This window comes from Ceratotherium simum, chromosome 30, assembly GCF_057802395.1.
Source record: "Ceratotherium simum simum isolate JZ-2026a chromosome 30, ASM5780239v1, whole genome shotgun sequence".
Classification (NCBI taxonomy): domain Eukaryota; kingdom Metazoa; phylum Chordata; class Mammalia; order Perissodactyla; family Rhinocerotidae; genus Ceratotherium; species Ceratotherium simum.
Window position 1 is genome coordinate 1,887,295 of NC_141929.1, and position 14,289 is coordinate 1,901,583.

Below are 14,289 nucleotides of genomic sequence, written 5' to 3' on the forward strand. Positions count from 1 at the left end.
GTTTGCAGAGAGCCCTGACTTGAGGTTGCTGAGCTATTCCCAAATGCTGGACACCAGCCAACGCTTTGGCAGGAATGGCCCATGACCGGGGTCCAGTTGGCCATCTGGTCTGTCCCAGGTCCCCAGCCCGCCCTGGGGAGGCGCTGCTGCTCCGCCTCCGTCATGGGCAGCGTCCATGTCCAGTGACTCCCGAGTCGGCCGTTGGCAGGACTTTCTGGGAGGCGCGTTCGATGTATCCTGGTACGGTTGTCAGCGGCTTATCTGTGAAGAGCTTTGCTTTGTTGCTCCCCCCGCCTTTCCGTTTCTCGTCAGCAGGTCCTCCGAGCCCTTCTCGCCTAACGTGCCACAGCCCCCTTGTCGTGTCCCTGATGTGCAGAGGGTCTCCGCGCTGGCCCTTCGAGCGGGCACTTTTGATGTGCTCCATCACTGTTCTTCCAAGTCGGGCTCCTCGAGGCTCGTGCACGCCAGTACCACTCCCCCTTTCGGGTGCAGATCTGTGCGTTCTGACAAAAGCATAGAGTGGCGTGACTGCCACTCTAGTCACACACACAGATGTCCAGCACCCACGTCCCTGCCCCTGCGGCAGCCCCTCCCCCGGCTGCCCACCTCTGGCAACCACTGATCTGACCATTTCTACTCTGCCTTTTCCAGAATGTCTTAGAAACGGACTCAGGCAGCATGTCGCCTTTGAACTGCATCCTACAGAACACATTTGACATTCCCCGTGTCGTTCTGTATCAGAACTTCGTCCTTTTACGTTTGGCTTGTTGTTAACTTTTCATGTAGACTGAAAGAGGGTTGCGAGAGCCGTGCAGAGCCCCCAAATGCCCTTCGTCCAGTTTTCCCTCAAGTCAGCCTCTGACGTGACCAGGGACAGTGACCAAAGCAGAGACGTGAGTGCTGGTGCAGAGCCACAGACTAGCGCCTGCCCGGCTGGGCCACAGCTGCTTTCCACCCGAGGACCCTGTGCAGACCCCACGTTGTACTTTGTCGTGCTGTCTCCTCTGACTCCTCTGGGCTGGGACGGTTCTCTTTCTTCCTCTTTGAGGGCCACTGGGCTGTTATTTTGTGAATGACCCTCGATTTGGGATTTTCTGGTGTTTCTTCACTAGACCAGGTTACGCACTTTTAGCAAGAGTACCACAGCTGTGACATGTCCACCCGGTGTGTCACATTGGGGCCAGTGCATCTCACCCCAGTGATGTCACCCTTCATCACTTGGGTGCAGCACTGTCTGTGGGTTTTTCCTCTGTGAAGTTAGTGTTTTTCTCCTTGTAATTAATGTGTTTATTTGCGGGGAGACACCCTAAGACCATGCACACGTCTTGTTTCTCCTCAAGCACTCACCTGCCACCTTCAGCATCACTGGGGGATCTGCCTGCAGCCATTATTAATTAGGTCTTCACACGGTCTCCTCGTATTTCCCCATCTCCCCTGTTGTCGTAAATGGGCAGCTTCTGTATAGAAAAGCCTGTCCTTCTCCCCATTTGTTTGCTTCGTTGTTTGTCTATATCTGTATGGACTCTGGAGGTTTATTCTTTCCCATTGCCGTCTGCTTTGCCGCCCACACTGGCCCTTTCGCCGTGCCCGGCCTCTTCCAAGCACATCCTCACTCTCTGCTCCATGAGACGCTCTGGCCTCAGCTGTGCTCCCTGCCCAGCCCTGTGGCCAGCCGCTGCCCGTGGAGCCTGGGCCCTTTCACTGGAGGGCGGAGTTTAGAAACCAAGAGCTGGGCGCCTCGTGTGCTCGTCGCCGTGGGTGTCGGTGCCGCCCTGCTCTCCTGGATGGCAGCGTTTCTCTCTTTAGTCAACTGCCGTTTCCAAAGTTACTTCTGCTGGCTCCTTCCTCTTGCCTCTCCCAGGAGGTGTGTCCTACGCGTGTCCTCCACTGAGACTCATTCGTCAGTCTGCACTCCATCCTGGGTCCCCCAAAATCCAGGTCAACGTTTATTTCCAGAATAGTCAAATCCCCTGTGATGCACGGTTCTGTGGGTTCTGACAAGTGGGTAGAGGTGTATGTCCACCCCCACAGTTCCCTTCCGAACATTTCCATCACCCCGGACTTTGCATCGTGCAGCCCCTTGGCAGTCAGCCCGTCCCCCATCCCACCTCATCCCTGGGGCAACCACTAAGTTGAGTTTTCTGTCCCTATAGTTTGGTGTTTTCCGGAATGTCATAGGAGTGGAATTGTACAACATGTAGCCTGTGGGTCTGGCCTCTTTCATGTAGCAAAATGCATCGAAGGAGCATCTCAGAGTCGTGCGCACCAACACTTGTCCTTTTTCCTGGCTGAGTAGCATTGCTGGTTGAATGTATCATAGTTGGTTTGACCTTGCCCCCGTGGAAGACTCTGGTTGTTTCCAGCTTGGGGTTCTTACGAACAAAGTTGCTGGGAACGTTCTGTGCAGGTTTCTTGTGGGTGCAGTTCTCATTTCTCTGGGATGGATGCCCAGAGCGGCCGTCCCATTTTACGTTCCCACCAGCAGTGTGCGTGTGATCTGCTTTCTCTGCGTCCTTGCCAGCACCTGGTGTCGTCACTATTTTTTGTTGTAGCCGTTCTGATGGGTGTGTGATGAAGCCTCGTCCTGGTCCATCCGTACTATGGGCCCCGCCCAGCTGCCGGCCTTTACTTTCGGCCGTCACTCGATTCCTCCCCCAGGGGCCTGGGGCTCTGTCTATGCCTGAGAAGTGTGTACGTGAGAAAATGCCGAAATCTCTGGGCCCACGTGCTCTCAAGACTCCAAGTGAGAGGGGGTGTATGTTTGAGACTGCGTTAACACGTGCAAGTGGGTGTAAGAACGATTCCCGTGGACTCTGGGCTCCTGGAGGCTGCCAGCCAGCAGATGGGGCCGAGCCAGGACGTCTGGGGCCTGACGCACACCTTCCACCCACAGACTACCCGTGGCGCTGGAGCCAGGCCATCCCCATGAACTCTGCACTCATCAAGTGGCTGTACCTGCCCGACTTCTTCAGGGCCCCCAACTCCACCAACCTCATCAGTGAGTGCCCGCCGGCCCGGGCCCCTCGTCCACATGCGCCACCTGCCGGCCTCCCAGGAGGCTGTGGAGGTTCCACACAAGGATGGGCAGGCGAGCGTGGACCTTCCTCTCCAGCCAGCGAGGGGTGTGTTGTCCAGGCCTCACCAGCCGGTCCAATCCTGCATCTCCCCAGTGGGGGGGTCTTTGTTCCACAAGTGTGCCTGGCCCTCCAGGCACATCCCCATGAGACCGAGGGGCCCACCTCACACGTGCACACCCAGCCACACAGACATGCATCTGCTCGCCAGTGTGCGCACAGGTAGGGACACAGGTGTGCACGCAGTTGCAGACACACAAATAGTTGCAGATGTGAACACAGGGTAGACACAGGCATAGTCACAGGTGGATGCAGGGTGGGCACAGGTGTGGACACTGGTGTGGACGTAGGGGTGGACAAAACAGATGCAAGTCTGCACAGACTGATGCCCACGTGGCGTGCAGTCAGGCACATGTTGACCTCCTTCCTGACATGCGTGTGGTGCATGTAGAGCCACATGTACACGCAGACACACAGAACGTGTACACAGACGGGCATGTTTCCCACGTGTGTTCACCCACGGGCACACCCAGGCCCACGTAGACACCACAGGCTGGAGTTCACACAGGCGGATGTGTGTCTGCCCCACGCACACACTGATCCTTCTCTCCGGTCTGGGTGCAAGGTTAGTGCCGGGAAGGACACGCCCTGCCACTCCGTTGTGCGCCAGGCCTCCGTGCGGTCAGCGGTTCCTGGGGTGTGGCACAGCAGTGGCCTCCCATGTGCCCACAGGTGACTTCCTCCTGCTGCTCTGTGCCTCCCAGCAGTGGCAGGTGTTCTCGGCCGAGCGCACCGAGGAGTGGCAACGCATGGCCGGTGTCAACACCGACCACCTGGAGCCGCTGCGAGGGGAGCCCAACCCCGTGCCCAACTTCATTCACTGCAGGTGGGTCCCGGGCCGTCGGCGGCCTGCAGAGCCCGGTCAGGGCCAGGAGCTTGCTGGGGCTGTGTAGGCGGCTGGTCCTCAGGGCTGACAGACATGCCTGGGCTCTGGCTAGGACTGAGCCTGGGGCAGACTCTGACCTCGCAGCAGAGGGGGCCTTACGGGAGTTCCTCTGGTCGGAGGCTGCCAGAGGGAGGTGGGGAACCTGGCCCCTGCAGTGACACCCTGCCTGGCAGGTCCTACCTCGACGTGCTAAAGGTGGCCGTCTTCCGCTACCTCTTCTGGCTGGTGCTGGTAGTAGTGTTCGTCACGGGGGCCACCCGCATCAGCATCTTCGGGCTGGGCTACCTGCTGGCCTGCTTCTACCTGCTGCTCTTCGGCACCGCCCTGCTGCAGAAGGACACACACGCCCGTCTCGTGCTGTGGGACTGCCTCATTCTCTACAACGTCACCGTCATTGTCTCCAAGAACATGCTCTCGGTGAGCCTGGCCTGGCCTGCCCAGCCCCGACCCCAACCCCCGACCCAGTGGGCCCCGGCTGACCCTCCTCCTGCCCCCAGCTCCTGTCCTGCGTCTTCGTGGAGCAGATGCAGAGCAGCTTCTGCTGGGTCATCCAGCTTTTCAGCCTCGCGTGCACCGTCAAAGGCTACTATGACCGTGAGTGGGCGAGGGCCGGCGGGAGGGGCGCTCAGGGACATGCGCTGCTTCCAAGACCCCAACCCCGACTCTGACCTGCACCCAACACTGACCCCAACAGACGCACCTGACCCCTGCCCCACACCCGTCCCTGCCCTGCAGCCCGACCTGTGTCCCTGACCTGTGCCCCTAACCCCGACCACACCCAACCCGTGCCGGCACCTGTCCTGCAGCCAGGGAGATGCTGAGCAGGGACCAGGACTGCCTGCTGCCTGTGGAGGAGGCCGGTGTCCTCTGGGACAGCATCTGCTTCCTGTTCCTGCTGCTGCAGCGCCGCGTCTTCCTCAGCCACTACTTCCTGCACGTCAGGGCCGAGCTCCAGGCCACCGCCCTTCTGGCCTCCAGGTTGGCCCCGCCCCGGGTCCCCCAGGCCCATCTAGGGCGGGCGTCAAAACCCCGTGACACTGACACATCACCTGAAGGGAGAACCGGGGCCCACAAGCCCGTTAGGACCTCCTCGGGGGCCTGAGTGCCTGACCAATGGTGCGTGGTCCCAGCCCGGCTCTGCCCAGCTTGTTGCCCCCACGCTGGCTGGAGGCTGCACACCAGCTGGAGGGCCTTCCTCCCGGGGCTGGGCGGGCAGGGCTGCCGTCCCTCCGACGCCTCTTCACTGGCATGTTTCCCACCCACGAGACCAGAGACTGCTCCTCCCTCTCACCAGCACACGACAAGGGGGGTGTTGAGGTGGGGAGCTGGCCCTCGGTGTGAGCAGGGAGGACCACAGGGGCTGAGCCGGGCGCAGAGGTGGAGGATCCCGTGCAGCTGGAGCTGAGTGCCCGCCTCACTGTCCCTCCTCACAGGGGCTTTGCCCTCTACAACGCTGCCAATCTCAAGAGCATCGACTTGCACCGCAAGGCAGAGGAGAAGTCCTTAGCCCAGCTGAAGAGACAGTAGGTGCCGTCTGGGGCGGGCGCCCGGGCTCTCCTGACCCGCCGCCCGCGCTCAGAGCTGCCTCCCGCCCCACAGGATGGAGCGTATCCGGACCAAGCAGGAGAAGCACAGGCAGGGCCGCAGCCACCTCCAGAACCCCCCGGACCCCGGCCAGGAGCCAGGTGAGTGTGGACACAGCCTCAGAGGGGGCCCATGCCCTGGCCTGTTCATGCCTGCTGGAGCTTGCCTACCTCTGTGCCACGTGATGTCCCACGGGGCTTCCAGCCCATCTGTCCTGTGCCATGTGGTCACTCTTTGTCCCCAAAGGCCATGCGACCCACCCGTGACTGTCCACCTGCACTTGTGGGCTGACCTCTCTCCCCACAGCACCATGAGGCCCCTCTGTCGCCACAGGGCTCCACCTCTGTCTCTGCCACGGGGCCATGCTCGCCCCCTCCCCTGTCTTTCCTGCTGGCTCATGCTTGCCCTGCCCCTCCACAGGGCCCGGCAGTCCAGGGGGCTCCTCCCCGCCACGGAGACAGTGGTGGCGGCCCTGGCTGGACCATGCCACAGGTACCACCCCCACCTGGCCTGCCTACCTTGTGGGACCCACTGTGCCCCAGGCTGCCGTCCCCTCCTGGCTGCTGTCTCCCATCGAGGCGGAGGGTGCTCACCTGCGCGATCTCCAGCCTGTGCATCCTTTCCTTTCCCTGCATTCCCCATGAGCCTTGCCACGTGGGCTCTCAGGCCCCACCCACCACCCAGTAGTAAGGGGCTGGGTCTCCATTTAACTGGGTCTCCAACAATAGGCCCTGCATTTTCCTAACTCTCGATTCAGAAGTCTGAATCTTCACCGCGAATCTGCACTCTCCTTTCTTGGCCCTGCCGCCGTGTATCTCTCGTCCGGTCTGGTCTCGTTCCACCGCTCTGGCGTGTGTCCCGTGCATGTGCCGCCGTCCCCCAGCCTGCTGCTCCCTGTCTCCAGCCACTGTGGCTGTCCCTCGGGGGGAGGGTGCCTGCGGCCTTGGTCCTAGGAGTCACAGGATGCCGAGGGAACCCAAGCTGGGCAGCACAGTGCGGCCTGTTACTGGGCCCACTCCAAACCAAAGAAATGAACTTGAGGGTCTTGTGGGTGGGGGCGCGGAGCGAAGCCCCGGGTGGGTGGAGGCCGGCTCTCAGCTCCACCTGCCTACAGTCATCCACTCCGGGGACTACTTCCTGTTCGAGTCGGACAGTGAGGAGGAGGAGGAGGAGGCCCAGCCCGAGGACCCCAGGCCATCAGCACAGAGCGCCTTCCAGGTGAGGTGGGAGGGTCTGCTGCCTGCCTTCCCGTCCGTGGAGCTCCGGGGCAGCCTGGGGAGGACACATCCAGGGCCTGGGGAGCCCAGCCCCATTCGGACCCCCCAAGTCCACAAGTCAGATGGGAAAGCAGGCTGTGGGGCCACAGGTCATGGGTAGCCACGTGCCCCTCTGCCCACCACCTCCCGAGGCCCTCACTCCAACCACCTGGGCCTTTGGTGGCCATCGGTGGCCTGGCCTTCGGGAAGGGCTCAGCATGGTTGCTGGACACACGTCTGTCTCCTGGACCCGGAGCCTCTTGTCCATCTCAGGGTCCCCGGTTCTCAGTGTGGGGCCCTGGTGCCAAGTGACAGCCATGTGTGCTTGGGGTCTGCGTGCACTGCCCTGTCCTCTCCCACAGTCCCCCAGGGCCCATTTCCTGCCCCAGCTCAGGAGCTGAAGGTCCCCAGCTGGGCCACCTGACCCCAGACAACTCCTTGGGAGCTCAGAGTTGGCCGAATGGGACCCAATGGTCCTGGGAGGCAGGGCACTAACCCCGAGGCCCTGGCCCGCAGATGGCGTACCAGGCGTGGGTGACCAATGCCCAGACAGTGCTGAGGCGGCAGCGGGAGGAGCAGGCGCAGCAGGAGGAGCAGGCGCAGCAGGAGGAGCAGGCGCAGCAGGAGCAGGGTGGGCAGCTGCCCCTGGGTGAGTCGGGCTGCGTGCGGGTTTTGGGGAGGGTGCAGGGCCGCAAGGCACTGACCAGCACCCCTGTGCCCAGGAGGAGGCCCGGGCCAGGAGGCGGAGCCAGTGGAGGACCCCGAGGACGAGGTGGCAGGTGTGTAGGATGCAGGGGCTGGGGGGCTGGGGGTCTCCCGCTGGCAAGCCCCTCCAGACCATCCTTCCCTCAGGCCACAGCCACGTGATGCAGCGAGTGCTGAGCACCATGCAGTTCCTGTGGGTGCTGGGGCAGGCGCTGGTGGATGGGCTGACGCGCTGGCTGCACACCTTCACACGGCACCACAGCGCCATGAGTGATGTGCTGCGTGCTGAGCGCTACCTGCTCGCACAGGAGCTGCTCAGGGTGAGTGGGTACCACCCCACCATGCCACACCCCATCACGCCCCCGCCTGACCTGCGCCTGCCCGAGCCCACCCAGACACACACACACACCCCGCCCACTGCCCCACACCTACCCCACCCTGGACCAGAGCAGAGCTAGGACACTCAGCTGCCCTGAGCTCCTCGCGTGCCCTGCAGGGTGGCGAGGTGCACCGGGGCCTGCTGGACCAGCTGTACACAAGCGAGGCTGAGGCCGCGCCAAGAGGCTCCTCGGAGGCCCGCGATGCACCGAGCACAGCGTCAAGGTAGGTGTGAGCCTCGGGGGGCTCAGGCGGCTGAGCCAGGCCCCAGAGTGTGGGCCGGCCCAGGCACCCAAGTTGCTGCACTCAGGGACACACAGCCCCCCAGGCGTGTGGCCGCTGGCCCCCTGTCCACAAGGGACTTTGAGGCCCTCCTGTCCCACCCCAGGGTCCTGGGCAGAGCACAGGCCACCTCCATGACTGGTCTTTCCTCCCCCAGTGGGCTGGGGGCTGAGGAGCCGCTAAGCAGCATGACCGACACCAGCAGCCCCCTGAGCACCGGCTACAACACCCGCAGCAGCAGCGAGGAGCTGGTCACGGAGTCCAGGGCTGCCCTGCGCGGCTCCCTGGAGCTCCCCAGCAATGCTCGCACCTGGACGCGCACGGCCAGCGAGCTGCTCCTCCACAGGTGTGCGGTGAGGGGTGGAGGGGGGCGCACGTGAGCCCTGGTGTCAGGGCGGCCCTGGTGCAGAAGCGGCCCTCGCTGGGGCGGCAGACTGGCCTTTGCGGACGTGGCAGGGGCCTGAGCATGGTCCCTGCAGGTGCCTGCCCATCCCGGAGCTGGAGGAGGCTGAGCGGTTCACGGAGGGGCAGGGCCGGGTGCTGCGGCTGCTGCAGGCCGTGTACCAGTGCGTGGCCGCCCACTCGGAGCTGCTCTGCTACTTCATCATCGTCCTCAACCACATGGTCACCGCCTCGGCTGCCTCCCTCGTGCTGCCTGTGCTGGTCTTCCTGTGGGCCATGCTGTCCATCCCGCGGCCCAGCAAGCGCTTCTGGATGACCGCCATCATCTTCACCGAGGTGGGCGGCGGCCGGAGGGGTGGGGATGGGGGCCCGGCCCCCCCATGCTGACACCCCTCCCCCGCAGGTCACGGTGGTCACCAAGTACTTGTTCCAGTTTGGCTTCTTCCCCTGGAACAGCCACACAGTGCTTCGGCGCCACGAGAACAAGCCCTACTTTCCGCCACGCATCCTGGGCCTGGAGAAGAGCGACAGCTACATCAAGTGCGACCTGGTGCAGCTCCTGGCCCTCTTCTTCCACCGTTCTCAGCTGCTGGTGAGCACCACGCGCCTGGCGGGTGGCGGGTGGGCACCCCTCCTGCCCCTGAGCCATCTTGTTCCAGGAGGGGAGGCAGAGATCGTGGGGCCCAGGGTGGGCCTGCCCATCTTGCCTGGTCCAAGTGCTGCCCGGTGTGGCCACACCGGCCTCCTCACCACCTTCCCTCCCCTCCACAGTGCTACGGCCTCTGGGACCACGAGGAGGAGCCGCTCCCCGAGGAGCACGACAGGGGTGGTGGGAAGAAGTGGGCTGAGGAGGAGCCAGCCCTGCTGGGACCCCAGACCGAGGCGGGCACAGGGCCCCAGAAGGAGCCAGGGGTGGCCGCAGCCCCCACCGAGGACGACATCCAGGTGGCAGTGAGGGATGGTCCCCCAGAGTCCCCAGTGGACCTCAAGCCCCACGACAAGAGGCGCATCACTCTGCGCTTTAGGAGGAGAAGGAAGGAGAACGCAGAACCCAGAGGCCTGGCAGCCACTGGTATGACGGCCCTGTCCACCCGCAACCACTCTGGGCCCCCAGTTCCCATGGTGGAGCTGCTGCCCAGCCAAGTTCCTGACGTGCCCTCTGTGTCCAAAGGATGCAGCCCCAGCTGGCCCACTGCTGGTGACCCTGGGGAGGTCCCTGTGCTCAGTCTGCTGGTCTACAAAATGGGGCGATGCCAGCCCCTCCGGGGGGGGTCTCTCGGGGCGGTTAGGAGTCTGAGCTGGGCCCAGCCTGCTGTGGGCTCTGTCATCGGTGGCTGCTCCCCTACAGAAGCTGAGGATGGGGACCAGGAAGAGGAGAAGGAAGCAGCAGCCACAGGGAGAGAGAAGAGGCGGAGCCGTTCCCAGGAAGGAGTGAGGGCGGCTGGGCTCTGGCTGCAGAGCTTTTGTCTGTCCCTGTGAGTGACCTGGCCTGGGAGTGGCCCCAGGGCGAGGGGCGGGTGGGAGGCACTGAGGCCGGCACGGAGCTGAGCCCACCTGCCCACCCACAGAGCCCAGAGCACGTACCGGCCCCTGCGGCGTTTCTTCCATGACATTTTGCACACCAAGTACCGCGCGGCCACCGACGTCTACGCTCTCATGTTCCTGGCTGATGTCGTTGACTTCATCATCATCATCTTTGGCTTCTGGGCCTTTGGGGTGAGCCAGGGCTCGGGGCCATGGTGTGCATAGAGCCCAGTGGCCGTCCCACCTCCCCCTGACCTCTGCTCTCCCGGCCACAGAAGCACTCGGCAGCCAGGGACATCACATCGTCCCTGTCGGATGACCAGGTGCCTGAGGCCTTCCTAGTCATGCTCCTGATCCAGTTCAGCACCATGGTGGTTGACCGTGCCCTCTACCTGCGCAAGACAGTGCTGGGCAAGCTGGCCTTCCAGGTAGTCCTGGTGCTGGCCATCCACCTCTGGATGTTCTTCATCCTGCCCGCCGTCACTGAGAGGTGGGCACTGGGGGCTTTGGGCCTGCCCTGGAGAGACACCCTCACGATGCCTGGCAGAGCTGGGGTTGGGGCTCTGGCTCCCAGACTTGGGCGGGTTGCCCTGACCTGGCCTTCCCATCCCGTCCCGTCCCATCCCATTCAGGATGTTCAGCCAGAACGCGGTGGCCCAACTCTGGTACTTCGTGAAGTGCATCTACTTCGCCCTGTCCGCCTACCAGATCCGCTGCGGCTATCCCACCCGCATCCTCGGCAACTTCCTCACCAAGAAGTACAACCACCTCAACCTCTTCCTCTTCCAGGGGTGAGTGTGGGCCGGCCCAGGGGCACCAGGAGCGAGGCTGCCCTCCCTCTGGCCCTCCTGACAGCGCCCCGGCCTTGGGCAGGTTCCGGCTGGTGCCGTTCCTGGTGGAGCTGCGGGCCGTGATGGACTGGGTGTGGACGGACACCACACTGTCCCTGTCCAATTGGATGTGCGTGGAGGACATCTACGCCAACATCTTCATCATCAAGTGCAGCCGAGAGACCGAGAAGGTGCCAGACCCAGGGCGGGGCTACAAGGGAGGGGCGGGGACACTGGTTACTCCCCACTGGGGCAGGTGGGCGGCTGCAAGAACCAGGTGGCAGTGGCGGTCCCTCCTCGGGGGGTTCACAGCCCACGTCAGCATGAGAGCAGAAAGCCACTGTGGACCAGAGAGGGCATCTTTCTAAAACTTCCCAGCAGCCAAAAGAGTCTTCGTAAGAGGACCCTGCCAGGGGCAGGCAGTCGGCAGAGCAGTGGGAGCAAATGCCCAGAAGAGACCAGGCCTATCGGCCGTGGGTCATGGTCTGAGGGGTGGGAGACGGGGCCTTGAACTGTAAGCCGAGGCTTTGTCTGCTTTTAGCAGCTTTATTGAGATAATTCACATCCCAAAACATTCCCTCACTGAAAGTGTGCGATTTGGTGGTTTCTAGCATACTCACAGGGTGGGGCCACCATCACCACAGTCAATTTTAGAACATGCTCATCACCCCAAGAACCTCATCCCCTCACCTCCCCAGGCCCCTGCCACCGCCATCTACTCTCCACATAGACATGCCCCTCCCGACAGGTCACAGAAATGGAATCACAGTGTGTGGCCTTTGGGTCAGGCTTCTGTCACTCGGCATTTTATCAAGGGTCATCCAGGCTGCAGCCTGTGTCCCAATTTCGCTCCTTTTCATGACTGGGTAGGTGTCCATTGTGTCGATGGGCTGCACTTTGTCCAACTCTTCCAAAGGTTGATGGATGTTTGGGTTTGTTTCTCCTTTTCGTTTACTATAAAAAATGCTGCTACAGACATCTGTACAAGATGATGTGGATACAATTTCCATTTCTCCTGGGTGTACACCCAGGGGTGGAGCTGCTGTGTCACGTGTCACTCTGGGTTGCATCTTCTGAGGAGCTGCCTCAGGTTGCCACGCGGCTGCCCTATCTGACATTCCTACCAGTGGTGTACGAGTGTCTGATTTCCCCACACCCATGCCAACACTTGTTATTGTCTTTCTTTTAGCCATCCTGAAGGGGGTGTGGTGGTATCTCACCGTGGCTTTGATTTGCATCTCCCCAACGGCCAGTGATGTTGAGCATCTTTTCCTGTGCTTATCAGCCATTTGTGCATCTTCTTTGAAGAAACATCTATTCAAATCCTTTGCTTGTTTTTTACTTGGTCTTTTCTTTGTTGACTCGTATGAGTTCTTTATTCTGGACACTAGATCCTTATATTTTTATAATGTCGTTTTTTTTTTTTTCCTTTTGCTGCTTGTGCTTTTGGTGTTAGATCTGAGAATCTTTTGCCAAATACAAGGTGATGAAGATTTGCTGCCCCCCACCCCCCAGTTTTATTGCTTTAGGTCTTACACCCGAGTTAGCTTTTGTATACGGTGTCAGGTAGGGGTCCAGCTTCACCCTTTCCCACGTGGCAGTCCAGTTGTCCTGGCACCATTTGTTACAGCGCACCATCTCAACGTGAGGGCCTGTTTGTGGCTCACAGTTCCATTCTGCGTCTGTCCCCGTGCAGGGCCGCACTGTCTCCATTGCTACAGCTCTGCAGTTTTGACATTCAGTCGAGCTTTGACTTTCTGGGGCCACTGGGTGAGCCCGAGACCCATGGTCATGTGACGATGAGTGGGCGGGGAGGGGGGTTCTGGGACAGAGCCTGCCACCCCAGAGCAGGATGGGGACTGGACAGAGGCCCCACGGGGCAGGCAGAGCTGAGCGAGTGACCTGTGCTGCATTCCCCCCAGAAATATCCCCAGCCCAAGGGGCAGAAGAAGAAGAAGATTGTCAAGTATGGCATGGGTGGCCTCATCATCCTGTTCCTTGTGGCTATCATCTGGTTCCCACTGCTCTTCATGTCGCTGGTGCGCTCTGTGGTCGGCGTTGTCAACCAGCCCATTGACGTCACTGTCACCCTCAAGCTGGGCGGGTATGAGGTGAGCAGCCCCCTGTCTGTTCCAGCCAGGGGAGAGGGGATGCTGGGTGGCGGCTCCTCTGCTTTCTCATCTTCGTGAACCGTGAGGAGCACTGCATGGGTGCTGGGGGCAGGGGAGCTCCCCGAGCCACATTGCCCGTCCCTCCCCGCCCCAGCCCCTGTTCACCATGAGCGCCCAGCAGCCATCCATCGTGCCCTTCACACACCATGCCTACGAGGCGCTGTCCAGGCAGTTTGACCCCCACCCGGTGAGTGAGCCCCGTGCTGCGTCTGCCTGGCGGGGGGCAGGGACGGCCTAGGGGGAGGCGTGGCCTGGCCACACCCCACTGAGGTGCCACCCTGCGCCCAGCTGGCCATGCAGTTCATCAGCCAGTACAGCCCTGAGGACATCGTCACAGCACAGATCGAGGGCAGCTCTGGGGCACTGTGGCGCATCAGCCCGCCAAGCCGGGCCCAGATGAAGCGGGAGCTGTACAACGGCACCACCGACATCACCCTGCGCTTCACCTGGAATTTCCAGAGGTGGGTCCTGGGCTGGGGGGGGGCGGGGCGGTGTGCCCTGTGGTGGGTCACACTGTCCCGTTTGCAGGGACCTGGCCAAGGGCGGCAATGTGGAATACACCAATGAAAAGCACACCCTGGACCTGGCCCCCAATAGCACTGCGCGGCGGCAGCTGGCCAGCCTGCTTGAGGGCACCTCGGACCAGTCAGTGTGAGTGGGGGCCAGGGGGGCCGGGCGGGGCACTAAGAGGGCTGGGCCAGATCTCACCGCTGGCCTCCTCCCTGCAGGGTCATCCCCAACCTCTTCCCCAAGTACATCCGTGCCCCCAACGGACCTGAAGCCAACCCCGTGAAGCAGCTACAGCCCAGTGAGTGTGGGCAGGGGTGCTGTGGGGTGGGGGCTGGGGCTGGGCCTCAGCCCTACAAGAGGGTGATGGCCTCTGACGGTCTCCTGGCTTGGACCCAGACGAGGAGGCTGATTACCTCGGTGTGCGCATCCAGCTGCGGAGGGAGCGTGTGGGCTCAGGGGCCGCTGGCTTCCTCGAGTGGTGGGTCATTGAGCTGCAGGACTGCAAGGCCGACTGCAACCTACTACCCATGGTCATCTTCAGTGACAAGGTCAGCCCGCCCAGCCTGGGCTTCCTGGCCGGCTACGGGTGAGTATATGGCATGGGGGCCGAGGTGCAGCTCTGGGCGG

General features: G+C 62.1%; 1 protein-coding gene across 6 annotated transcripts in view; it reads left to right on the forward strand.

Annotated features, from left to right (window-relative positions):
* The window catches only part of PIEZO1 (piezo type mechanosensitive ion channel component 1 (Er blood group)), a 66,940-nt gene that overhangs the window by 52,074 nt on the left and 577 nt on the right, over window positions 1-14,289 (forward strand). For 2 of the 6 annotated variants that reach the window (XM_087419798.1, XM_087419802.1), the window contains exons 23-49: window positions 2,894-2,998; window positions 3,807-3,960; window positions 4,194-4,437; window positions 4,518-4,614; window positions 4,827-4,998; window positions 5,454-5,543; window positions 5,620-5,705; window positions 6,025-6,096; window positions 6,719-6,822; window positions 7,377-7,509; window positions 7,583-7,639; window positions 7,713-7,885; window positions 8,062-8,168; window positions 8,383-8,571; window positions 8,705-8,963; window positions 9,031-9,219; window positions 9,399-9,699; window positions 9,976-10,102; window positions 10,196-10,343; window positions 10,427-10,641; window positions 10,784-10,942; window positions 11,025-11,172; window positions 12,904-13,092; window positions 13,247-13,339; window positions 13,441-13,613; window positions 13,681-13,803; window positions 13,881-14,248. In XM_087419798.1, the coding sequence (XP_087275924.1) occupies window positions 2,894-2,998; window positions 3,807-3,960; window positions 4,194-4,437; window positions 4,518-4,614; window positions 4,827-4,998; window positions 5,454-5,543; window positions 5,620-5,705; window positions 6,025-6,096; window positions 6,719-6,822; window positions 7,377-7,509; window positions 7,583-7,639; window positions 7,713-7,885; window positions 8,062-8,168; window positions 8,383-8,571; window positions 8,705-8,963; window positions 9,031-9,219; window positions 9,399-9,699; window positions 9,976-10,102; window positions 10,196-10,343; window positions 10,427-10,641; window positions 10,784-10,942; window positions 11,025-11,172; window positions 12,904-13,092; window positions 13,247-13,339; window positions 13,441-13,613; window positions 13,681-13,803; window positions 13,881-14,248 (4,275 nt within the window). The remainder of the gene's footprint in view (window positions 1-2,893; window positions 2,999-3,806; window positions 3,961-4,193; window positions 4,438-4,517; window positions 4,615-4,826; window positions 4,999-5,453; window positions 5,544-5,619; window positions 5,706-6,024; window positions 6,097-6,718; window positions 6,823-7,376; window positions 7,510-7,582; window positions 7,640-7,712; window positions 7,886-8,061; window positions 8,169-8,382; window positions 8,572-8,704; window positions 8,964-9,030; window positions 9,220-9,398; window positions 9,700-9,975; window positions 10,103-10,195; window positions 10,344-10,426; window positions 10,642-10,783; window positions 10,943-11,024; window positions 11,173-12,903; window positions 13,093-13,246; window positions 13,340-13,440; window positions 13,614-13,680; window positions 13,804-13,880; window positions 14,249-14,289) is intronic. The other 4 variants (XM_014792597.2, XM_087419800.1, XM_087419799.1 and 1 more) reach the window with 4 other exon arrangements.